General features: G+C 41.7%; 1 protein-coding gene across 5 annotated transcripts in view; it reads right to left on the reverse strand.

Moving 5' to 3' along the window:
* Positions 1-26,141, reverse strand: part of SMC5 (structural maintenance of chromosomes 5) — a 281,105-nt gene that overhangs the window by 185,995 nt on the left and 68,969 nt on the right. For all 5 annotated transcript variants that reach the window (XR_011713331.1, XM_071666709.1, XM_071666711.1 and 2 more), the window contains 2 exons: positions 15,824-15,947; positions 10,079-10,184 (listed from right to left, as the gene is read on the reverse strand). Coding sequence is in view for 4 of the 5 variants with exons in the window: in XM_071666709.1 (XP_071522810.1) it covers positions 10,079-10,184; positions 15,824-15,947 (230 nt within the window). In the remaining variant the exon portion in view is untranslated. The remainder of the gene's footprint in view (positions 1-10,078; positions 10,185-15,823; positions 15,948-26,141) is intronic.

The following is a 26,141-nucleotide window of genomic DNA, read 5'->3' on the forward strand; positions in this document are numbered from 1 at the left end:
ACCTCAACTGCCACATTACTCACCTTTGCATTCACATCATCCATCACTATAACCTGGTCTCGTGCATCAAAGCTGCTAACACACTCACTCAGCTGCTCCCAAAACACTTACCTCTCATGATCTTTCTTCTCATGACCAGGTGTGTTGGCACCCATCTCACTCCATCCACTTTCAATTTTACCCATAACAATCTCAGTTTACTTTCTTACACTCTATCACATACTCCCACAGCTCCTAATTCAGGAGTAGTGCTACTCTTTCCTTTGCTCTTGTCCTCTCACCACCCCCTGACTTTACTCCCAAGACATTCCCAAACCACTCTTCCCCATTATCCTTGAGCTTCATTTCACTCAGAGCTAAAACATCCAGGTTCCTTTCCTCAAACATACAACCTATCTTTCCTTTTTTGTCATCTTATTTACATCCACACACATTTAGACACCCCAATCTGAGCCTTCGAGGAGGATGAGCACTCATCGCATGACTCCTTCATCTGTCACAGTCGTCATATGATCATAAATGAAAAAATCACAGATCTGATGATAAAAAAACAGAAAAAATATATCCAAAAATGCAACACTCTTTCCACATCATAGCATCCCAGTGAATAAAGAAACAGCAATCCTATGAATATCTATGCATGTATTATGTGGCTTGGTATTCTGTGGTCAACTTCTGGTATAGATGTATTTCTGCATGAAAATATCTCTGTTGTACCTACAATTACTATCTGTTTGGTTTTAGGTCAAACATCTTTCCTTAGGAAATCTCTCACATTATTCAACTAGACATCAAGGAAAAAATATATTTCTAGATAGAAATATTCACTTTTATGATCACACTTGTAAGAACAAGACCCAAAGGTAAATTAATGTATACCTGTATCATTGCGGACATAAAAATCTTGTTTCAATTTAGATTTTTGCTTCTATCTGGATGAGATGCCTTTATACCCTTTAGGCAGAGTATACTGATCTTAATGTCCTTACTTTGCTGCAAAGTGTAGATTATCAAGTATCTTTTTTTCTTTCTAGGCTGTAGGGTTGGGTTCTTTTAATCTCTAATCACAAGAGTTCAAATGTTCCATATCCTCAATTTTGTCTGTGTTGTGTTGCTGAGTTCTCCCTAATCTATTTGATTCTAATTGTTTGGTTGGACACCATTCAACACAGCAACATTCAATCTTTCTTCATACATACACATGGATCATTTTCATCATTAGCTTTCTCTCTCTTGTAGTAAAAGTTCTACTTAACATACCATAATCACTTGGCTCAATAATACTATCTTGTCAACATGAACTGTGAATTCTAGCTTTTCATTAAGATGATTCCGAAGTCTTTATGCTTGCTTGATTTCTATCTCTTTCCCTATTGGCCATTTTACGGTGTCACTGACAGACTGTTTACTTATCCATAACTTAGTTGCTCAATTTTTGTTTATGCAAAAAGATTTTCTGCTCAATTGTATATTATATTGAGTCTTTTGTCTTTTTGCACCTCTTTTTGGTCTTCTGAACCTACAGGATGAGAATCCCTAATCTGAAAATCCAAAATGCTCCAAAATCCCAAACTTTTTGAGAGCCGATATGATGTTCAGCATGAAGGATGCCGTATGTGCTGTTACCACTGCTTGGAACACAGTGACTAAAGAGACAGTTGTAAATGCCTGACACAAGCTCTGGCCTGCAACTATCTTCGGTGATGATGATGAACAAGATGGTGATTTTGAAGGATTCCATATGTCAAGTGAGAATAAATAATGTCTGACCTCCTTAACTATGCAAAAAATATACCTTCAGAGTCCATCAGTAAGCTGGAAGAAGTGGATATGGAAGAATCTTTTTTAAACTGATAATGAGACTCCAGTTGTTCATTCACTGACAGATAGTGAAATACTGAAATGGTTCTGAATCAAGATCATGATAACAGAGATGAAGGAGATGACTTTGTTAACACTGCAGAAAAAGTGCCTACAGAGGACATGGTGAAAGTGTGTGATGGACTCATTGAAGAACTAGAGCAACATGCATTCATAACAGAACAAGAAATCATGTCAGTTTATAAAATCAAAGGCAGACTTCTAAGACAAAAACCATTGTTAATGTGGCACATGACTCTAGAGGAAACATTTAAAAAATCCATCCAGCAGAATGCCTCCTCATCCACAGAGGACCCACTTCCTGATCCCTCAACTTCCCCTGATATTCCTTCTCACGATGATGCTAACAGTGATGCACCCTCCCCCTCAAGTCTCTCAGGCCATATGTACTTCTAGTATCTGTTGCTGCATTCATCTTTTGTAAGCAGAGATCAAATTTTTTGGGTAAATGCAAAACATTATCTTCATGTGAAATCTGAATTTCATCTCAACCTAAAATCCATGTCTGAGTGTTACATGACCAGCAACATTACTGCACTGAAATTTCTTAATGTTCATTACATTTACAGCTACCTGTAATTATCATATATCAAATACTTATTTGTTTTATATCTCAAACTAAACCTAAAAAAAACAAAATACAGTGTAGTGCAACCTTTTAATCACAGCATCATAGGTGAAAATTGAAAACCTGCAGTTGTTTGTTGTTGATATTGTTTAAAAGCTGATACAGGTATTCTGCTGATGCTACTGCACTGCTTAGTTACCCTAAACACATTTATTTTTTATCGCATTAATGGTATTTCATATTTTTTTTTCTGTTAAGTACTTACATGTTTGAGGAAAGGAACCTGGATGTTTTGGCTCTGAGTGAAACGAAGCTCAAGGGTAAAGGGGAAGAGTGGTTTGGGATTGTCTTGGGAATAAAGTCAGGGGTTAGTGAGAGGGCAAGAGCAAGGGAAGGAGTAGCAGTACTCCTGAAACAGGAGTTGTGGGAGTATGTGATAAAATGTAAGAAAGTAAATTCTCGATTAATATGGGTAAAACTGAAAGTTGATGGAGAGAGATGGGTGATTATTGGTGCATATGCACCTGGGCATGAGAAGAAAGATCATGAGAGGCAAGTGTTTTGGGAGCAGCTGAATGAGTGTGTTAGTGGTTTTGATGCACGAGACCGGGTTATAGTGATGGGTGATTTGAATGCAAAGGTGAGTAATGTGGCAGTTGAGGGAATAATTGGTATACATGGGGTGTTCAGTGTTGTAAATGGAAATGGTGAAGAGCTTGTAGATTTATGTGCTGAAAAAGGACTGGTGATTGGGAATACCTGGTTTAAGAAGCGAGATATACATAAATATACATATGTAAATAGGAGAGATGGCCAGAAAGCGTTATTGGATTACGTGTTAATTGACAGGCGTGCGAAAGAGAGACTTTTGGATGTTAATGTGCTGAGAGGTGCAACTGGAGGGATGTCTGATCATTATCTTGTGGAGGCTAAGGTGAAGATTTGTATGGGTTTTCAGAAAAGAAGAGTGAATGTTGGGGTGAAGAGGGTGGTGAGAGTAAGTGAGCTTGGGAAGGAGACTGGTGTGAGGAAGTACCAGGAGAGACTGAGTACAGAATGGAAAAAGGTGAGAACAATGGAAGTAAGGGGAGTGGGGGAGGAATGGGATGTATTTAGGGAATCAGTGATGGACTGCGCAAAAGATGCTTGTGGCATGAGAAGAGTGGGAGGTGGGTTGATTAGAAAGGGTAGTGAGTGGCGGGATGAAGAAGTAAGATCATTAGTGAAAGAGAAGAGAGAGGCATTTGGACGATTTTTGCAGGGAAAAAATGAAACTGAGTGGGAGATGTATAAAAGAAAGAGACAGGAGGTCAAGAGAAAGGTGCAAGAGGTGAAAAAGAGGGCAAATGAAAGTTGGGGTGAGAGTGTATCATTGAATTTTAGGGAGAATAAAAAGATGTTCTGGAAGGAGGTAAATAAAGTGCGTAAGACAAGGGAGCAAATGGGAACTTCAGTGAAGGGCGCAAATGGGGAGGTGATAACAAGTAGTGGTGATGTGAGAAGAAGATGGAGTGAGTATTTTGAAGGTTTGTTGAATGTGTTTGATGATAGAGTGGCAGATATAGGGTGTTTTGGTCGAGGTGGTGTGCAAAGTGAGAGGGTTAGGGAAAATGATTTGGTAAACAGAGAAGAGGTAGTAAAAGCTTTGTGGAAGATGAAAGCCGGCAAGGCAGCAGGTTTGGATGGTATTGCTGCGGAATTTATTAAAAAAGGGGGTGACTGTATTACTGACTGGTTGGTAAGGTTATTTAATGTATGTATGACTCATGGTGAGGTGCCTGAGGATTGGCGGAATGTGTGCATAGTGCCATTGTACAAAGGCAAAGGGGATAAGAGTGAGTGCTCAAATTACAAAGGTATAAGTTTGTTGAGTATTCCTGGTAAATTATATGGGAGGGTATTGATTGAGAGGGTGAAGGCATGTACAGAGCATCAGATTGGGGAAGAGCAGTGTGGTTTCAGAAGTGGTAGAGGATGTGTGGATCAGGTGTTTGCTTTGAAGAATGTATGTGAGAAATACTTAGAAAAGCTAATGGATTTGTATGTAGCATTTATGGATCTGGAGAAGGCATATGATAGAGTTGATAGTGATGCTCTGTGGAAGGTATTAAGAATATATGGTGTGGGAGGCAAGTTGTTAGAAGCAGTGGAAAGTTTTTATCGAGGATGTAAGGCATGTGTACGTGTAGGAAGAGAGGAAAGTGATTGGTTCTCAGTGAATGTAGGTTTGCGGCAGGGGTGTGTGATGTCTCCTTGGTTGTTTAATTTGTTTATGGATGGGGTTGTTAGGCAGGTGAATGCAAGAGTTTTGGAAAGAGGGGCAAGTATGAAGTCTGTTGGGGATGAGAGAGCTTGGGAAGTGAGTCAGTTGTTGTTCGCTGATGATACAGCGCTGGTGGCTGATTCATGTGAGAAACTCCAGAAGCTGATGACTGAGTTTGGTAAAGTGTGTGAAAGAAGAAAGTTAAGAGTAAATGTGAATAAGAGCAAGGTAATTAGGTACAGTAGGGTTGAGGGTCAAGTCAATTGGGAGGTAAGTTAGAATGGAGAAAAACTGGAGGAAGTAAAGTGGTTTAGATATCTGGGAGTGGATCTGGCAGCAGATGGAACCATGGAAGCGGAAGTGGATCATAGGGTGGGGGAGGGGGCAAAAATCCTGGGAGCCTTGAAGAATGCGTGGAAGTCGAGAACATTATCTCGGAAAGCAAAAATGGCTATGTTTGAGGGAATAGTGGTTCCAACAATGTTGTATGGTTGCGAGGCGTGGGCTGTGGATAAAGTTGTGCACAGGAGGATGGATGTGCTGGAAATGAGATGTTTGAGGACAATGTGTGGTGTGAGGTGGTTTGATCGAGTAAGTAACGTAAGGGTAAGAGAGGTGTGTGGAAATAAAAAGAGCGTGGTTGAGAGAGCAGAAGAGGGTGTTTTGAAATGGTTTGGGCACATGGAGAGAATGAGTGAGGAAAGATTGACCAAGAGGATATATGTGTCGGAGGTGGAGGGAACGAGGAGAAGTGGGAGACCAAATTGGAGGTGGAAAGATGGAGTGAAAAAGATTTTGTGTGATCGGGGCCTGAACATGCAGGAGGGTGAAAGGAGGGCAAGGAATAGAGTGAATTGGAGCGATGTGGTATACCGGGGTTGACGTGCTGTCAGTGGATTGAATCAAGGCATGTGAAGCGTCTGGGGTAAACCATGGAAAGCTGTGTAGGTATGTATATTTGCGTGTGTGGACGTATGTATATACATGTGTATGGGGGTGGGTTGGGCCATTTCTTTCGTCTGTTTCCTTGCGCTACCTCGCAAACACGGGAGACAGCGAAAAAAAAAAAACTTATGCGAACAAATGTTATTTTTTATTTTTTTTTTATTATACTTTGTCGCTGTCTCCCGCATTTGCGAGATAGCGCAAGGAAACAGACGAAAGAAATGGCCCAACCCCCCCCATACACATGTATATACATACGTCCACACACGCAAATATACATACCTACACAGCTTTCCATGGTTTACCCCAGACGCTTCACATGCCCTGATTCAATCCACTGACAGCAGGTCAACCCCGGTATACCACATCGATCCAATTCACTCTATTCCTTGCCCTCCTTTCACCCTCCTGCATGTTCAGGCCCCGATCACACAAAATCTTTTTCACTCCATCTTTCCACCTCCAATTTGGTCTCCCTCTTCTCCTTGTTCCCTCCACCTCCGACACATATATCCTCTTGGTCAATCTTTCCTCACTCATCCTCTCCATGTGCCCAAACCACTTCAAAACACCCTCTTCTGCTCTCTCAACCACGCTCTTTTTATTTCCACACATCTCTCTTACCCTTATGTTACTCACTCGATCAAACCACCTCACACCACACATTGTCCTCAAACATCTCATTTCCAGCACATCCACCCACCTGCGCACAACTCTATCCATAGCCCACGCCTCGCAACCATACAACATTGTTGGAACCACTATTCCTTCAAACATACCCATTTTTGCTTTCCGAGATAATGTTCTCGACTTCCACACATTCTTCAAGGCCCCCAGGATTTTCGCCCCCTCCCCCACCCTATAATCCACTTTCGCTTCCATGGTTCCATCCGCTGCCAGATCCACTCCCAGATATCTAAAACACTTCACTTCCTCCAGTTTTTCTCCATTCAAACTCACCTCCCAATTGACTTGACCCTCAACCCTACTGTACCTAATAACCTTGCTCTTATTCACATTTACTCTTAACTTTCTTCTTCCACACACTTTTCCAAACTCAGTCACCAGCTTCTGCAGTTTCTCACATGAATCAGCCACCAGCGCTGTATCATCAGCGAACAACAACTGACTCACTTCCCAAGCTCTCTCATCCCCAACAGACTTCATACTTACAAATGTAAGAAAATTATTATCATCAGTAGCATATAAATTCAGGGTCACGAATAAAGGTGATGCCAAACAACCAGAAATTGTTCACATGGGCAGCTGAGGTTGACACCTTAGCTTTCTGATGGTTCAGTGTTACACAAACTTAGTTTCATGCATAAAATCATCAAAAATATTGTATAAATTAACTTCAGGTGATGTGCATAATAAGGTGTATATGAAACATAAATGTACTTTGGGTTTAGACTTGGGTCCCATTCCAAGATATGTCATCATGTTTTTTTACACAATTCGCCATTTCTCACATTATCAAGGTAGCATTAAGAACTGAGCGTTAAGGACTGAGCCTTTGAGGGAATATCCTCACTTGCCACCCTTTTCTGTTCCTTGTTTTGGAGAATTAGAAATGAAAGGGAAGGATTTCCAGCCCCCGGCTCCCTCCATTTTAGTCGCCTTCTACAACACGCAGGGAACATGAGGGAAGTATTGTATCTCCCCTATCCCCAGGGATAAATGTATATGCATATATATCAAGTATTTATTTTATTATATTTATTTTGCTTTGTCGCTGTCTCCCGCGTTTGCGAGGTAGCGCAAGGAAACAGACGAAAGAAATGGCCCAACCCACCCCCATACACAATGTATATACATACACGTCCACACATGCAAATATACATACCTATACATCTCAATGTACACATATATATACACACACAGACACATACATATATACCCATGCACACAATTCACACTGTCTGCCTTTATTCATTCCCATCGCCACCTTGCCACACATGGAATACCATCCCCCTCCCTCCTCATGTGTGCGAGGTAGCACTAGGAAAGGACAACAAAGGCCCCATTCGTTCCCACTCAGTCTCTAGCTGTCATGCAATAATGCCCGAAACCACAGCTCCCTTTCCACATCCAGGCCCTACACAACTTTCCATGGTTTACCCGACGCTTCACATGCCCTGATTCAAATCCACAGACAGCACGTCAACCCCAGTATACCACATCGATCCAATTCACTCTATTCCTTGCCCTCCTTTCACCCTCCTGCATGTTCAGGCCCCGATCACTCAAAATCTTTTTCACTCCATCTTTCCACCTCCAATTTGGTCTCCCACTTCTCCTCGTTCCCTCCACCTCTGACACATATATCCTCTTGGTCAATCTTTCCTCACTCATTCTCTCCATGTGCCCAAACCATTTCAAAACACCCTCTTCTGCTCTCTCAACCACGCTCTTTTTATTTCCACACATCTCTCTTACCCTTACATTACTTACTCGATCAACCACCTCACACCACACATTGTCCTCAAACATCTCATTTCCAGCACATCCACCCTCCTGCGCACAACTCTATCCATAGCCCACACCTCGCAACCATACAACATTGTTGGAACCACTATTCCTTCAAACATACCCATTTTTGCTTTCCGAGATAATGTTCTCGACTTCCACACATTCTTCAAGGTTCCCAGGATTTTCGCCCCCTCCCCCACCCTATGATTCACTTCCGCTTCCATGGTTCCATCCACTGCCAGATCCACTCCCAGATATCTAAAACACTTTACTTCCTCCAGTTTTTCTCCATTCAAACTTACCTCCCAATTGACTTGACCCTCAGCCCTACTGTACCTAATAACCTTGCTCTTATTCACATTTACTCTTAACTTTCTTCTTTCACACACTTTACCAAACTCAGTCATCAGCTTCTGCAGTTTCTCACATGAATCAGCCACCAGCGCTGTATCATCAGCGAACAACAACTGACTCACTTCCCAAGCTCTCTCATTCACAACAGACTTCATACTTGCCCCTCTTTCCAAAACTCTTGCATTCACCTCCCTAACAACCCCATCCATAAACAAATTAAACAACCATGGAGACATCACAAACCCCTGCCGCAAACCTACATTCACTGAGAACCAATCACTTTCCTCTCTTCCTACACGTACACATGCCTTACATCCTTGATAAAAACTTTTCACTGCCTCTAACAACTTGCCTCCCACACCATATATTCTTAATACCTTCCACAGAGCATCTCTATCAACTCTATCATATGCCTTCTCCAGATCCATAAATGCTACATACAAATCCATTTGCTTTTCTAAGTATTTCTCACATACATTTTTCAAAGCAAACACCTGATCTACACATCCTCTACCACTTCTGAAACCACACTGCTCTTCCCCAATCTGATGCTCTGTACATGCCTTCACCCTCTCAATCAATACCCTCCCATATAATTTACCAGCAATACTCAACAGACTTATACCTCTGTAATTTGAGCACTCACTCTTATCCCCTTTGCCTTTGTACAATGGCACTATGCACACATTCCGCCAATCCTCAGGCACCTCACCATGAGTCATACATACATTAAATAACCTTACCAACCGGTCAACAATACAGTCACCCCCTTTTTTTATAAATTCCACTGCAATACCATCTAAACCTGCTGCCTTGCCGGCTTTTATCTTCCGCAAAGCTTTTACTACCTCTTCTCTGTTTACCAAATCATTTTCCCTAACCCTCTCACTTTGCACACCACCTCGACCAAAACACCCTATATCTGCCACTCTATCATCAAACACATTCAACAAACCTTCAAAATACTCACTCCATCTCCTTCTCACATCACCACTACTTGTTTTCACCTCCCCATTTGCACCCTTCACTGAAGTTCCCATTTGCTCCCTTGTCTTACGCACTTTATTTACCTCCTTCCAGAACATCTTTTTATTCTCCCTAAAATTTAATGATACTCTGTCACCCCAAGTATATGCACATATTCCAAAATCAAAAAAAATACAAAATTTGAAACATTTCTGGTCCCAGGCATTTCAGATAAGGGATACTCAACCAGTATCACACCAGGCAATCTGTTACTATCAGCAAAACATCTTACTACATAAGTTTTACTTCACTGTCAATGTCTGACGTTATCACCGTAAAGAGAATTGAGGGGTAACCCCAGAGAACATCATCTGACATGAATACTTTTGCTAGTGATATGAATTCTCCTTCAAAAACTTTATAGTCGATCTTCTCATTCTACCTTTAGTATTAAGCTTCTCTAGTTTACAATGTTATGTGCCACAACAAAATTCAATTAAAGCATCCATTCTTTTTCCCTGCATTAGAGTATTGTACATCCTACTGTTGAGAGATAATAATTGGGTTTGTCTACTTTTCCCAAGGGAAGGAAAGAAGAAGAGGGGATGATCAAACTGTATCTTACAGACCTTCCGTTTTTCATCATAAAGAAACCAAAGTTGTTGTTTCTGTAACTTCTTGATGACCTCATCCAGCTGGTTCTTTATCTCATGATTATCAACTCGGTCCTTCAGCCTGAAAAAGAATGATTTTTAAAATCTTGATATATACCTCACATTCCTGTCCCAGGAATTCCTCATATAGGGATCCTGCAGTGTTCAAAAAAGCTAAGTCCACTGGGAGGGACCAAAGATAAAAAATGCAGTGATATGATTACCACATGTAAAAAGGAAAACTGAGAAGTAGGTATTCAATATCCTCTGTGTGCATCTTGAGCATGAGCAGTCTTGTGATATGGTAACTCAGTGCTTGTAATGTTGGAGAGACAGGCAGAGAAAGTGTAACTCAAACATGTTCGGGGAATGCGGTTTCAGATGGGTATATATCTAGTAAAATGGAGCAAAGGATTACACTAGGGGAAATGGGCAAGTGTTTAGTACTTCCTGAGTCATTTAAGAGGAGCCTGCAAGTATTAGTTGCTAAAGTGTGATGCAACAATGAGCATTTTACTTCTTGGGGGTCGGTGGTACGTAATGGAGTAATATGAGTGGGAGTCTTATGAGGCTTATGTGTTATACCAAAGACATGAACGTAAAGTATGTTTCACTGTGCAGATGTTGAATGTTTCTGTTTGCTAAGTAGCTCTTAATTGTTCTGTTTTGAGTGGCTTCTAGATTTACTATGGTTGCTTTTGAAAGGGTTGATGATCAAGCAAGTGAGAGGTAATGTAGGGTAGAGCATATACATTGTTTTTGAAGGAAACTGAGGGATTCTTTTTCTTCTATAAAAAATGGGCCAATGAGTGTTCTCACATTGTTCAGTTTGTCTCTTGCCTTTAGGCAGAAGTTTGTGGTATCAGTTATGAAAATTATGTGTTTTATTCAATACTTAGTATGATAAGTTTTGATGAGTGGAAATGATTGATCCTTTAGGGATGGAGAGTGGTGGAGGCTGGATTCAGGTCTGTCAGGGGTTGACTGGATGACTGTGTATTTCAGCAGGGATGCAATTATTCTATTTTGAGTGAGTTAGTGTTCTAGGGAGCTGACTCAGCTGCATTTTTTTTCATGTTAACTGAGATGGCAAGAGCAACTGAGGTACCAATCAAGGCCATCTCATTAACACTACATATGTATATTTTTTCACACAAGTTAGCCATTTTCCACGTTAGCAAGAAAGCATCAAGAACAGAGGGCAGAGCCTTAGAGGGGAAAATCCTCACCAGGCTCCTTCCTCTGTTCTTTCTTTTGGAAAGTTGAATGAGAACAGAGGATTTCCAGCTATCCGCTCCCGCCCCCAATAGTCGCTTTCTAAGACACACAGGGAATACGAATCAATATCCTTTCTCCCTTATCCCATAAGAATGCTATTCTCATGTGTGGTGGGGTGGCGATGGGAATGGATGAAGGCAGCAAGTATAAATATGTCTATGTGTATATATGTTCCTATGAGTCTATGTATATGTTTGTGCATGTATATGTATATCTACGGTGAAATGTATAGGTGTATATATATGTGCATGTGGGCATTTATGTATATACATGTGTATGTGGGTGGGTTGGGTCATTCTTTCATCTGTTACCTTGCGCTACCTTGCTAATGCGGGAGATGGCGATTAAGTATAATAATATTCATTATACTTAGTTGCTGTCTCCCACGTTAACAAAGTAGCGCAAGGAAACAGACGAAAGAATGGTCCAACCCACCCACATACACATGTATATACATAATCGCCCACACACGCACATATACATACTTATACATTTCAACGTATACATAAATATACATACATACATATGTACATATTCATACTTGCTGCCTTCATCCATTCTCGTTGCCATCCCACCATGCGTGAAATGGCACCTCCTCCCCCTGCGCGTGCACGGGGTAGTGCTAGGAAAAGACAACAAAGGCCACATTCGTTCACACTCAGACTCTAGCTCTCAAATGTAATGCACCGAAACCACAGCTCCCTTTCCACATCCAGGCCCCACAAAACTTTCCATGGTTTACCCCAGACACTTCACATGCCCTGGTTCAATCCACTAACAGCACGTTGACCCAGGTATAACACATCGTTCCAATTCACTCTATTCCTTGCACACCTTTCACCCTCCTGTATGTTCAGGCCCCAATCACTCAAATTCTTTTTCACTCCATCCTTCCACCTCCAATTTGGTCTCCCACTTCTCCTCGTTCCCTCCACCTCTGACGCATAAATCCTCTTTGTCAATCTTTCCTCATTCATTCTCTCCATGTGACAAAACCATTTCAATACACCATCTGCTCCCTCAACCATACTCTTTTTATTACCACACATCTCCCTTACCCTTTCATTACTTACTCGATCAAACCACGTCACACTACATATTGTCCTCAAACATTTCATTTCCAACACATCCACCCTCCTCCACACAACCCTATCTAAAGCCCATGCCTCACAACCATATAACATTGATGGAACCACTATTCCTTCAAACATACCCAATTTTGCTCTCCAAGATTATGTTCTCGCCTACCACACATTCTTCAACGTTCCCAGAACCTTCGCCCCCTCCCCTACCCTGTGACTCACTTCCACCTTCCAGTAAATGTCGGTCTGCAGCAGCGGTGTGTGATGTCTCTATGGATGTATAATTTGTTTATGGATGGGGTAGTTAGGGAGGCAAAAGCAAGATTTTTGGAGAGAGGGGCAAGTATGTAGTCTGTTGCGGATGAGAGGGACTGGGAAATGAGTCAGCTGTTGTTCACCGATGATACAGCTCTAGTGGCTGATTTGGGTGAGAAACTGCAGAGGTTGTGACTCAGTTTGGAAAAGTGTGGGAAAGGAGAAAGTTGAGAGTAAATGTGAATAAAAGCAAGATTATTTGGTTCAGCAGGGTTGAGGGACAAGCTAATCAGGATGTAAATTTGAAAGGAGAAAAATTGGAGGAGGTGAAGTGTTTTAGATATTTGGGAAAGGATTTAGAAGCAAGGATTGAAAAAGAGGGGAAATGACAGATACAGTGAGAGAGTATCATTAAATTTTAGGGAGAATAAAAAGATGTTTTGGAAGGAGTTAAACAACATGCATAAGACAAGAGAACAAATGGGTACATCAGTGAAGGGGGCAAGGGGGGAAGTAATAACAGGTAGTGATGGAGTGAGAAGGAGATGGAATGAATATTTTGAAGGTTTGTTGAATGTTTTTGATGACAAGAGTGGCAGATATAGGGTGTTTTGGTAGAGGTGGTATGTGAAGTGAGAGGGTCAGGGTCTGGGAGAGTGGTATAGTTAAGAGAGAAGACGTAGTGAAAGCTTTGCAGAAGATGAAATCCAGCAAAGCTGCAAGTTTGGATGGTATTGCAGTGGAACTTATTAAAATAGGGGTGACTGTGTTGTTGACTAGTTAGAAGGGATATTCAATGTATATATAGACCAGGGTGAAGTGCCTGAGCATTGGGTGAATGCATGCATAATGCCATTGAACAAAGGCAAAGTGGATAAGTGTGCAAACTACAGAGGCATAAGTTTGTTGAGTATTCCTGGGAAATTATATGGGAGAGTATTGATTGAGAGGGTGAAAGCATGTACAGAGCATCAGATTGGGGAAGATCAGTATGGTTTCAGAAGTGGTAGATGTGTGAATCAGGTGTTTGCTTGAAGAATGTGTATGACAAATACTTAGAAAAAGACATGGATTTGTTTGTTGCATTTATGGATCTGCAGAAAGCATATGACAGGGTTGATAAAGATACTTTGTGGAAGGTCTTTAGGGCATATGGTGTGGGAGGAGTTAAGTTGCTAGAAGCAGTGAAAAGTTTTTACCAAGGATGTAAGGCATGTGTACGAGTAAGAAGAGAGGAGAGTGATTGGTTCCCAGTGAAGGTAAGTCTAAAGCAGGGGTGTGTAATGTCCTCATGGCTCTTTAATATGTTTATGGATGGGGTGATTAAGGAGGTAAATGCAAGAGGTTTGGGATGAGGGGTGATTATGCAGTCTGTTGAGATGAGAGGGCCTGGGAAGTGAGTCAGTTGTTGTTCACCAATGATACAGCTCTGATGCTGATTAGAGTGAGAAACCACAGAAGTTGGTGACTGAGTTTGGAAAAGCATGTGAGAGGAGAAAGTTGAGAGTAAACATGAATAAGAGCATGGTTATTAGGTTCAGTAGGGTTGAGGGACAAGTTAACTGAGATGTAAGTTTGAATGTAGAAAAATTGGAGGAAGTGAAGTGCTTTAGATATCTAGGAGTGGATTTAGTGGTGAATGGAACCATGGAAGTGGAAGTGAGTCACAGGGTGGAGGAGGGGGGCAACAATTCTGGAAGTGATGAGGAATGTGTGGAGGAGAGAACGTTATCTCAGAAAGCAAAAATGGGAATGTTTGAAGGAATAATAGTTCCAACAATGTTATATGGTTGCAAGGCATGGGCTAAAGATAGTGTTGTATGGAGGGGGTAGTTGTGTTGGAAATGAAATGTTTGAGGACAATAGGCGGTGTGAGGTGGTTTGATCAAGTGGGTAATGAAGGGGTAAGAGAGATGTATGGAAATTAAGAGTGTGGTTGAGAGAGCAGAAGAGGATGTGTTGAAATAGTTTGGACATATGGAGAGAATGAGTGAGGAAAGATTGACAAGAAAGATATATGTGCCAGAGGTGGAGGAAGCATGGAGAAGTGGGAGACCAAATTGGAGGTGAAAGGATGGAGTGAAAAAGATTTTGAGCAATCAGGGCCTGAACAAACAAGATGGAGAGGTGTGCATGGAATACAGTGAATTGGAACAATGTGATATACCAGGGTCAACGTGGTGTCAGTGGACTGAACCAGGGCATGTGAAATGTCTAGGGTAAACCATGGAAAGGTCTGTGGGGCCTAGAGCCATGGTTTCGATGCATTACACATGATAGCTAGAGACTGAGTGCAAACGAATGTGGCATTTTTTGTCTCTTTTCCTAGCTCTACCTTACTGAAGCAGGGGGCAGCGATGCCTTTTCCTGAGGGGTGGGATGGCGCCAGGAATGGTTAAAGGCAAGCAAGTATGAATATGTACATGTGTATATATGTATATATATGAGTATGTGTATCTATGTATATATTCACACACCACCTCAACCAAAACACCCTATATCTGCCACTCTATCATTAAAGACATTCAACAAACCTTCAAAATACTCACTCCATCTCCTGCTTACTTCATCACTACCTGTCTTTACCTCCCTACTTGCCCCCGTCACCGATGTTCCCATTTGTTCTCTTGTCTCACATACATTACTTACCTCCTTCCAAAACATCTTTTTATTCTCCCTTAAATTTAATAATACCCTCTCACCCCAACTCTCATTTGCCCTTTTTCCACCTCTTGCACTGTTTGAGTAGTATAATGCTATGTTTTTTCTGTTTTTACCAATTGGGTTTTGACACAAAAAGAAAAATATCAGAGATTAAGTCACAATTTTACTTACACAAAAATTCTACTCACTTCTCAAATTTCTGTAGTTTCAAGAAAACAATAGAATTTTCAAAATACAGCTAATTATAGGATGAGCTTCATCTCAGGGCTCTTAAGATTTACTACAACAATACAGATCAACATTACAATCATGAATGTCTATGAAAATAGAAAACGAGCACGAATAGGCATGATCAGTTCAACATATAACTTATGGTATATGAAGCAACCCACTGCAGAGGAAACATTCATAACAAAACATTCCAAACAAACGAAGAACTCACTGAGCATTTTTTCTGGAAGCGATATCCAGCTGTGATTCTAGTCCTTTTAATTCTGCCTGTAATTCCTGCATCCTCTGTCCACTGGAGCTAAGAAGATGATGCTCCTCAGACAGACTGGCATCACCTGAGACACAAAACAATGGACATTATTATGTAACATATGATTATATGGCTTAAAGAGAGATATACATAAGTATATGTATGTAAGCTGGAGAGATGGCCAGAGAGCGTTATTGGATTACATGTTGATAGGCACGCGAGAGAGACTTTTGGATGTTAATGTGCTGAGAGGTGCAACTGGAGGGATGTCTGATCATTATCTTGTGGAGGCAAAGGTGCAGATTTGTAGAGGTTTTCAGAAAAGGAGAGAGAATGTTGGGGTGAAGAGAGTGGAGAGAGTAAGTGAGCTTGGGAAGGAGACTTGTGTGAGGGAGTACCAGGAGAGACTGAGTACAGAATGGAAAAAGGTGAGAACAATGGAAGTAAGAGGAGTGGGGGAGGAATGGGATGTATTTAGGGAAGCAGTGATGGCATGTGCAAAAGATGCTTGTGGCATGTGAAGCGTGGGAGGTGGGCAGATTAGAAAGGGTAATGAGTAGTGGGAATGAAGAAGTAAGATTATTAGTGAAAGAGAAGAGAGAGGCATTTGGACGATTTTTACAAGGAAATAATGCAAATGACTGGGAGATGTATAAAAGAAAGAGGCAAGAGGTCAATAGAAAGGTGCAAGAGGTGAAAAAGAGGGCAAATGAGAGTTGGGGTGAGAGAGTATCATTAAATCTTAGGGAGAATAAAAGATGTTTTGGAAGGAGGCAAATAAAGTGCGTAAGACAAGGGATCAAATGGGGACTTCATTGAAGGGGGCTAATGGGGAGGTGATAACAAGTAGTGGTGATGTGAGAAGGAGATGGAGTGAGTATTTTGAAGGTATGGTGAATGTGTTTGATGATAGAGTGGCAGATATAGGGTGTTTTGGTCGACATGGTGTGCAAAGTGAGAGGGTTAGGGAGAAAGATTTGGTAAACAGAGAAGAGGTAGTAAAAGCTTTGCAGAAGATGAAAGCCAGCAAGGCAGTGGGCTTGGATGGTATTGCAGTGGAATTTATTAAAAAAGGGGGTGACTGTATTGTTGACTGGTTGGTAAGGTTCTTTAATGTATGTATGACTCATAGTGAGGTGCCTGAGGATTGGCGGAATGCTTGCATAGTGCCATTGTACAAAGGCAAAGGGGATAAAAGTGAGTGCTCAAATTACAGAGGTATAAGTCTGTTGAGTATTCCTGGGAAATTATATGGGAGGGTATTGACTGAGAGGGTGAAGGCATGTACAGAGCATCAGATTGGGGAAGAGCAGTGTGGTTTCAGAAGTGGTAGAGGATGTGTTGATCAGGTGTTTGCTTTGAAGAATGTGTGTGAGAAATACTTAGAAAAGCAAATGGATTTGTATGTAGCATTTATGGATCTGGAGAAGGCATATTATACAGTTGAGAGAGATGCTCTGTGGAAGGTAGTAAGAATATATGGTGTGGGAGGCAAGTTGTTAGAAGCAGTGAAAAGTTTTTATTGAGGATGTAAGGCATGTGTACATGTAGGAAGAGAGGAAAGTGATTGGTTCTCAGTGAATGTTGGTTTGCAGCAGGGTGTGATGTATCCATGGTTGTTTAAATTGTTTATGGATGGGGTTGTTAGGGAGGTGAATGCAAGAGTTTTGGAAAGAGGGGCAAGTATGCAGTCTTTTGTGGACGAGAGAGCTTGGGAAGTGAGTCAGCCGTTGTTCGCTGATGATACAGCGCTGGTGGCTGATTCATGTGAGAAACGGCAGAAGCTGGTGACTGAGTTTGGTAAAGTGTGTGAAAGAAGAAAGCTGAGAGTAAATGTGAATAAGAGCAAGGTTATCAGGTACAGTAGGGTTGAGGAACAAGACAATTGGGAGGTAAATTTGAACGGAGAAAAACTGGAGGAAGTGGAAGTGAATCATAGGGTGGGGGAGGGGGCGAAAGTTCTGGGAGCACTGAAGAATGTGTGGAAGTCGAGAACATTATCTCGGAAAGCAAAAATGGGTATGTTTGAAGAAATAGTGATTCCAACAATGTTATATGGTTGGGAGGCATGGGCTATAGAGTTGTGCGGAGGTGGGTGGATGTGCTGGAAATGAGATGTTTAAGGACAATATGTGGTGCGAGGTGGTTTGATCGAGTAAGTAATAATAGGGTAAGAGAGATGTGGTAATAAAAAGAGTGTGGTTGAGAGAGCAGAAGAGGGTGTTTTGAAGTGGTTTGGTCACATGGAGAGAATGAGTGGGGAAAGATTGACCATGAGGATATATGAGTCAGAGGTGGAGGGAACGAGAAGTGGGAGACCAAATTGGAGGTGGAAAGATGGAGTGAAAAAGATTTTGAGTGATCGGGGCCTGAACATGCAGTAGGGTGAAAGGTATGCAAGGAATAGAGTGAATTGGAACGAAGTGGTATACCGGGGTCGACATGCTGTCAATGGATTGAACCAGGGCATGTGAAGTGCCTGGGGTAAACCATGGAAAGTTCTGCGGGGCCTGGATGTGGAAAGGGAGCTGTGGTTTCGGTGCATTATTACATGACAGCTAGAGACTGAGTGTGAACGAATGTGGCCTTTGTTGTCTTTTCCTTGCACTAACTCGCGCACATGCGGGGGGAGGGGGTCGTTATTTCATGTGTGGCAGGGTGGCAATGGGAATGAATAAAGGCAGACAATATGAATTATATACATTTGTATATATGTATATGTCTGTGTGTGTATATATATATGTATACGTTGAGATGTATAGGTATGTATATTTGCATGTGTGGACGTTCCTATGAGTCTACGGGTAAAATGAAACACGAAAGTTCCCAAGTGCACTTTCGTGTAATAATCAAATCATCAGGGGAGACACAAGAGAGAAATATAACAGTCAGTTGATATACATCGAAGAGACAAAGCTAGGACGCCACTTGGTAAACATGTGATTGTCCAAAACATACAACGAGCGTTCATAAACTTATCGTTTTACAAATCTTATCAACAATAAAGTTATCTAATTTGTATAGACCGTCACTAATATTAAGATTATAATTCTCTGTGTATTTAATAATAGAAGATTCAATGATATTTCTCTTGGTAATAGAGTTGGAGATAATAATTGAGATGGCGTTACTCTAGTCAATACAATGATCATAGTTTTTAACATGATTAAACAAGGCATTTGATTCTTGTCCCGTTCTTATACTATATTTATGTTGCTTAAGTCTAACAGAAAGATCCTTACCAGTCTGACCAACATAAAATCTATCACAGTTTCCACAAGGCACTTTATAGATGCAACCAAGAGAATTTTCTGGTGAATTCCTGATTAAGATATTCTTTATAGTATTATTGTTGCTAAAAGCAACATTTATCTTAAAGGATTTAAGCAACATGGGAAGCAAAGTGACTTCACTTCAAAACCTTAAAGTGTTGCTCTGCGCTATGTGTTTTGAATGGGTGATCACACAATTCATATATATCTAAAATACCAGATGAATCACTCCAAACATGCTGTCACATTCAATTTCATGTGCATCAAAGAAAAATCTACTTCCAGGATACACTAATACATATAATGAAAATTGTGTAAATAGTATAATGCTACATTTTTTGTTTTACCACAGTAACACTGCTTCACCCTTAGGAGTACAACATCACACACTAATCAATTTACACTTACAATATGGGTACACACATGCCACATATTTAGCAAACAATATTTTCCCACAGACTTCCATTACATCAATTGAGCTGCAAGTATTTCAATCCCATATTACTTTAACATCACCACTAAGTTGCTTTCATGTCATTTGTGCTCTTACTGTAGCATGTCAACTATACAAAAGCTGCATCACTGTAACTACGATAAATCACTCAAAAAATTGCTACCTCGCAGATATAGGGCGTTTTGTTCTGGGTGGTGTGCAAAGTGAGAGGGTCAGGAAGAATGATTTGGTAAATAGAGAAGAGGCAGTGAAAGCTTTGCAGATGAAAGCTGGCAAGGCAGAATGTTTGGATGCTACTGCAGTGGAATTTATTAAAAAATGAGTGACTGCACAGTTGATTGGTTGGTTAGGATATTCAATGTATGTATGGATCATGGTGAAGTGCCTGAGGATTGGCGGAATGCATGCACAGTGCCATTGTACAAAAGCAAAGGGGATTAAAGTGAGTGTTCAAACTACAGAGGCATAAGTTTTTGAGTATTCCTGAGAAACTATATGGGAGGGTACTGACTGAGAGGGCGAAGGCATGTACAGAGCATCAGATTGGGGAAGAGCAGTGTGGTTTCAGTTGTAGAGGATGTGTGGATCAGGTGTATGCTTTGAAGAATGTATGTGAAAAATACTTAGAAAAACAGATGGATCTGTATATAGCCCTTATGAATCTGGAGGAGGCATACGATAAGGTTGATAGAGATGCTTTGTGGAAGGTTTTAAGAGTAAATGGTGTGGGAAGTAAGTTGCTAGAAGCAGTGAAACGTTTTAACCAAGTGTACAAGTAGAAAGAGAGGAGAGTGACTGGTTCCTAGTGAATGTCAGTTTGTGGCAAGGGGTATGTGATGCCCCCATGGTTGTCTAATTTGTTTATGGATGGAGTAGGTTAGGTACGTAAATGTAAGAGTTTTGAAGAAAGGGGCAAGTATGCAGTCTGTTATGGATGACAGGGACTAGGAATGAGTTAATTTGTTGTTTGCTGATGATACAGGTCTAGTGGCTGATTTGGGTGAGAAACTGCAGAGGTCAGTGACTGGGTTTGGAAAGGTGTGTGAAAGGAGAAAGTTGAGAGTAAATGTGAATAAAAACAAGGGTTGCAGGATGTAAGTTTGAATGGAGAAAAATTGGAGGAAGTGAAGCGTTTTAGATATCTGGGAGTGGACTTAGCTGCAGATGGAACCATGGAAGTGGAAGTGAGTCACAGGGTGGGGGAGGGGGCAAAGGTTCTGGGAGCAATAAAGAATGTGTGGAAAAGAATGTTATCTTGGAGAGCAAAAATGGGTATGTCTGAAGGAATAGTAGTTCCAATGTCATTCAGATGCGAGGCATGGACTATAGATAAGTTTGTATGAAGGAGGATGGATGTGTTGGAAATAAAATGTTTGAGGACAATATGTGGTGTTAGGTGGTTTGATCGAGTAAGAAATGAAAGGGTAAGAGATGTGTGGAAATAAAAACAGTGTGGTTGAGAGAGCAGAAGAGGGTGTGTTGAATTGGTTTGGACATATGGAAAGAATGAGTGAATAAAGATTAACAAAAATGATATATGTGCCAGAGGAGAACGAAACAAGGAAAGGCAGCAGACCAAATTGGAGGGGGGAGGATGGAGTGAAAAAGATTTTGAGCCATCAGGGCCTGAACATGCAGGAGAGTGAGAGCATACAAGGAATAGAGTGAATTGGAACAATGTGGTATACTGGGGTCGACGTGCTGTCAATGGACTGAACCAGGGCATGTGAAGCATCTGGGATAGACCTTGGAAGGGTCTGTAGGGCCTGTATGTGGATAGGAAGCTGTGGTTTCAATGCATTACACATAACAGCAGTGTGAGTTAGGGGGGTGAAGATTGTGATGAGAGGAAGTGCATCTTCCTTTTCTGTTCTAATATTAGAGGTTAACTTTTTTCATACCTGACTGCCATTTTCCGTGTTAGCAAGCTAACGCCAGGAACGGATGAAGAATGGCCACATTCACTTACATCCATTATCTAGCTGTCAAGTGTAATACACTGAAACCACATCACCCAATCCACTACAAGGCTCCACACACCTTTCCATGATTTACCTTGGCTGCTTCACATGACCTTGTTCAGTCCACTGACATCACATAAACCTTGCACACCACACCGATCCAATTCACTCTGTCCAGGGAATGCATTTCACCCAGCTGCATGTTAAGGCCCTGATCACTTAAAAAATCTTTTTCACTCCATTCTTCCATTTCCAGCTTGATCTCCCCTTCGCCTTGTTCCCACCACTTAACCATTTATATCATTAAAAAAATGAATAAACAAATAATTATTTATCAATTTATTTTGCTTTGTCGCTGTCTCCCGCCTTTGCGAGGTAGCGCAAGGAAACAGACGAAAGAAATGGCCCAACCCACCCCCATACACATGTACATACATACACGTACACACAAGCAAATATACATACCTATACATCTCAATGTACACATATATATACACACAGACACATACATATATACCCATGCACACAATTCACACTGTCTGCCTTTATTCATTCCCATCGCCACCTCGCCACACATGGAATACCATCCCCCTCCCCCCTCAAGTGTGCGAGGTAGAGCTAGGAAAAGACAACAAAGGCCCCATTCGTTTACACTCAATCTCTAGCTGTCATGCAATAATGGCCGAAACCACAGCTCCCTTTCCCCATCCAGGCTCCACACAACTTTCCATGGTTTACCCAGACGCTTCACATGCCCTGATTCAATCCACTGACAGCACATCAACCCCGGTATACCACATCGATCCAATACACTCTATTCCTTGCCCGCCTTTCACCCTCCTGCATGTTCAGGCCCCGATCACTCAAAATCTTTTTCACTCCATCTTTCCACCTCCAATTTGGTCTCCCACTTCTCCTTGTTCTCTCCACCTCCGACACATACATCCTCTTGGTCAATCTTTCCTCACTCATTCTCTCCATGTGCCCAAACCATTTCAAAACACCCTCTTCTGCTCTCTCAACCACGCTCTTTTTATTTCCACACATCTCTCTTACCCTTACATTACTTACTCGATCAAACCACCTCACACCACACATTGTCCTCAAACATCTCATTTCCAGCACATCCACCCTCCTGCACACAACTCTATCCATAGCCCACACCTCGCAACCATACAACATTGTTGGAACCACTATTCCTTCAAACATACCCATTTTTGCTTTCCGAGATAATGTTCTCGACTTCCACACATTCTTCAAGGCTCCCAGAATTTTCGCCCCTCCCCCACCCTATGATTCACTTCCGCTTCCATGGTTCCATCCGCTGCCAGATCCACTCCCAGATATCTAAAACACTTTAATTCCTCCAGTTTTTCTCCATTCAAACTTACCTCCCAATTGACTTGACCCTCAACCCTACTGTACCTAATAACCTTACTCTTATTCACATTTACTCTTAACTTTCTTCTTTCCCACACTTTACCAAACTCAGTCACCAGCTTCTGCAGTTTCTCACATGAATCAGCCAACAGCGCTGTATCATCAGCGAACAACAACTGACTCACTTCCCAAGCTCTCTCATCCACAACAGACTTCATACTTGCCCCTCTTTCCAAAACTCTTGCATTCACCTCCCTAACAACCCCATCCATAAACGAATTAAACAACCATGGAGACATTACACACCCCTGCTGCAAACCTACATTCACTGAGAACAGATCACTTTCCTCTCTTCCTACACGTACACATGCTTTACATCCTCGATAAAAACTTTTCACTGCTTCTAACAACTTGCCTTCCACACCATATATTCTTAATACCTTCCACAAGAGCATCTCTATCAACTCTATCATATGCCTTCCCCAGATCCATAAATGCTACATACAAATCCAATTGCTTTTCTAAGTATTTCTCACATACATTCTTCAAAGCAAACACCTGATCCACACATCCTCTACCACTTCTGAAACCACACTGCTCTTCCCCAATCTGATGCTCTGTACATGCCTTCACCCTCTCAATCAATACCCTCCCATATAATTTACCAGGAATACTCAACAAACTTATACCTCTGTAATTTGAGCACTCATTCTTATCCACTTTGCCTTTGTACAATGGCACTATGCAAGTATTCCGCCAAACGTCAGGCACCTCACTATGAGTCATACATACATTAAATAACCTTACCAACCAGTCAATAATACAGTCACCCCCTTTTTTAATAGATTCCACTGCAATACCATCCAAACCTGCTGCCTTCCCGGCTTTCATCTTCCGCAAAGCTTTTACTACCTCTTCTCTGTTTACCAAATCATTTTCCCTAACCCTCTCACTTTGCACACCACCTCGGCCAAAACACCCTATATCTGCCACTCTATCATCAAACACATTCAACAAACCTTCAAAATACTCACTCCATCTCCTTCTCACATCACCACTACTTGTTATCACCTCCCCATTAGCCCCCTTCACTGAAGTTCCCATTTGCTCCCTTGTCTTACGCACTTTATTTACCTCCTTCCAAAACAACTTTTTATTCTCCCTAAAATTCAATGATACTCTCTCACCCCAACTCTCATTTGCCCTCTTTTTCACCTCTTGCACCTTTCTCTTGACCTCCTGTCTCTTTCTTTTATACATCTCCCACTCAATTGCATTTTTTCCCTGCAAAAATCGTCCAAATGCCTCTCTCTTCTCTTTCACTAATGATCTTACTTCTTCATCCCGCCACTCACTACCCTTTCTAATCAACCCACCTCCCACTCTTCTCATGCCACAAGCATCTTTTGTGCAATCCATCACTGATTCCCTAAACACATCACATTCCTACCCCACTCCCCTTACTTCCATTGTTCTCACCTTTTTCCATTCTGTACTCAGTCTCTCCTGGTACTTCCTCACACAAGTCTCCTTCCCAAGCTCACTTACTCTCACCACCCTCTTCACCCCAACATTCACTCTTCGTTTCTGAAAACCCATACAAATCTTCACCTTAGCCTCTACAAGATAATGATCAGACATCCCTCCAGTTCCACCTCTCAGCACATTAACATCCAAAAGTCTCTCTCGCGTGCCTGTCAATTAACACGTAATCCAATAACGCTCTCTGGCCATCTCTCCTACTTACATACATATACTTATGTATATCTCGCTTTCTAAACCAGGTATTCCCAATCACCAGTCCTTTTTCAGCACATAAATCTACAAGCTCTTCACCATTTCCATTTACAACACTGAACACCCCATGTATACCAATTATTCCCTCAACTGCCACATTACTCACCTTTGCATTCAAATCACCCATCACTATAACCCGGTCTTGTGCACCAAAACCACTAACACACTCATTCAGCTGCTCCCAAAACACTTGCCTCTCATGATCTTTCTTCTCATGTCCCGGTGCATATGCACCAATAATCACCCATCTCTCTCCATCAACTTTCAGTTTTACCCATATTAATCGAGAATTTACTTTCTTACATTCTAACACATACTCCCACAACTCCTGTTTCAGGAGTAGTGCTACTCCTTCCCTTGGTCTTGTCCTCTCACTACCCATGACTTTACTCCCAAGACATTCCCAAACCACTCTTCCCCTTTACCCTTGAGCTTCGTTTCACTCAGAGCCAAAACATCCAGATTCCTTTCCTCAAACATACTACCTATCTCTCCTTTTTTCACATCTTGGTTACATCCACACACATTTAGACACCCCAATCTGAGTCTACGAGGAGGATGAGCACTCCCCGCATGACTAATTCTGTTTCCCATTTTTTTAGAAATTTAAAATACAAGGAGGGGAGGATTTCTGGCCCCCCACTCCCGTCCCCTCTAGTCACCTTCTACAACACGTGAGGAATGCGTGGGAAGTATTCTTTCACCCCTATCCCCAGGGATAATATATATGATTGGTTCTCAGTGAATTTAGGTTTGCGGCAGGGGTGTGTGATGTCTCCATGGTTGTTTAATTTGTTTATGGATGGGGTTCTTAGGGAGGTAAATGCAAGAGTTTTGGAAAGAGGGGCAAGTATGAAGTCTGTTGGGGATGAGAGAGCTTGGGAAGTGAGTCAGTTGTGGTTCGCTGATGATACAGCGCTGGTGGCTGATTCACGTGAAAAACTGCAGAAGCTGGTGACTGAGTTTGGTAAAGTGTGTGAAAGAAGAAAGTTAAGAGTAAATGTGAATAAGAGCAAGGTTATTAGGTACAGTAGGGTTGAGGGTCAAGTCAATTGGGAGGTGAGTTTGAATGGAGAAAAACTGGAGGAAGTAAAGTGTTTTAGATATCTGGGAGTGGATCTGGCAGCGGATGGAACCATGGAAGCGGAAGTGGATCATAGGGTGGGGTAGGGGGCGAAAATCCTGGGAGCCTTGAAGAATGTGTGGAAGTCGAGAACATTATCTCGGAAAGCAAAAATGGCTATGTTTGAAGGAATAGTGGTTCCAACAATGTTGTATGGTTGCGAGGCGTGGGCTATGGATAGAGTTGTGCGCAGGAGGATGGATGTGCTGGAAATGAGATGTTTGAAGACAATGTGTGGTGTGAGGTGGTTTGATCGAGTAAGTAACGTAAGGGTAAGAGAGATGTGTGGAAA

The sequence above is a fragment of the Panulirus ornatus genome, chromosome 11 (assembly GCF_036320965.1).
Source record: "Panulirus ornatus isolate Po-2019 chromosome 11, ASM3632096v1, whole genome shotgun sequence".
Lineage (NCBI taxonomy): Eukaryota > Metazoa > Arthropoda > Malacostraca > Decapoda > Palinuridae > Panulirus > Panulirus ornatus.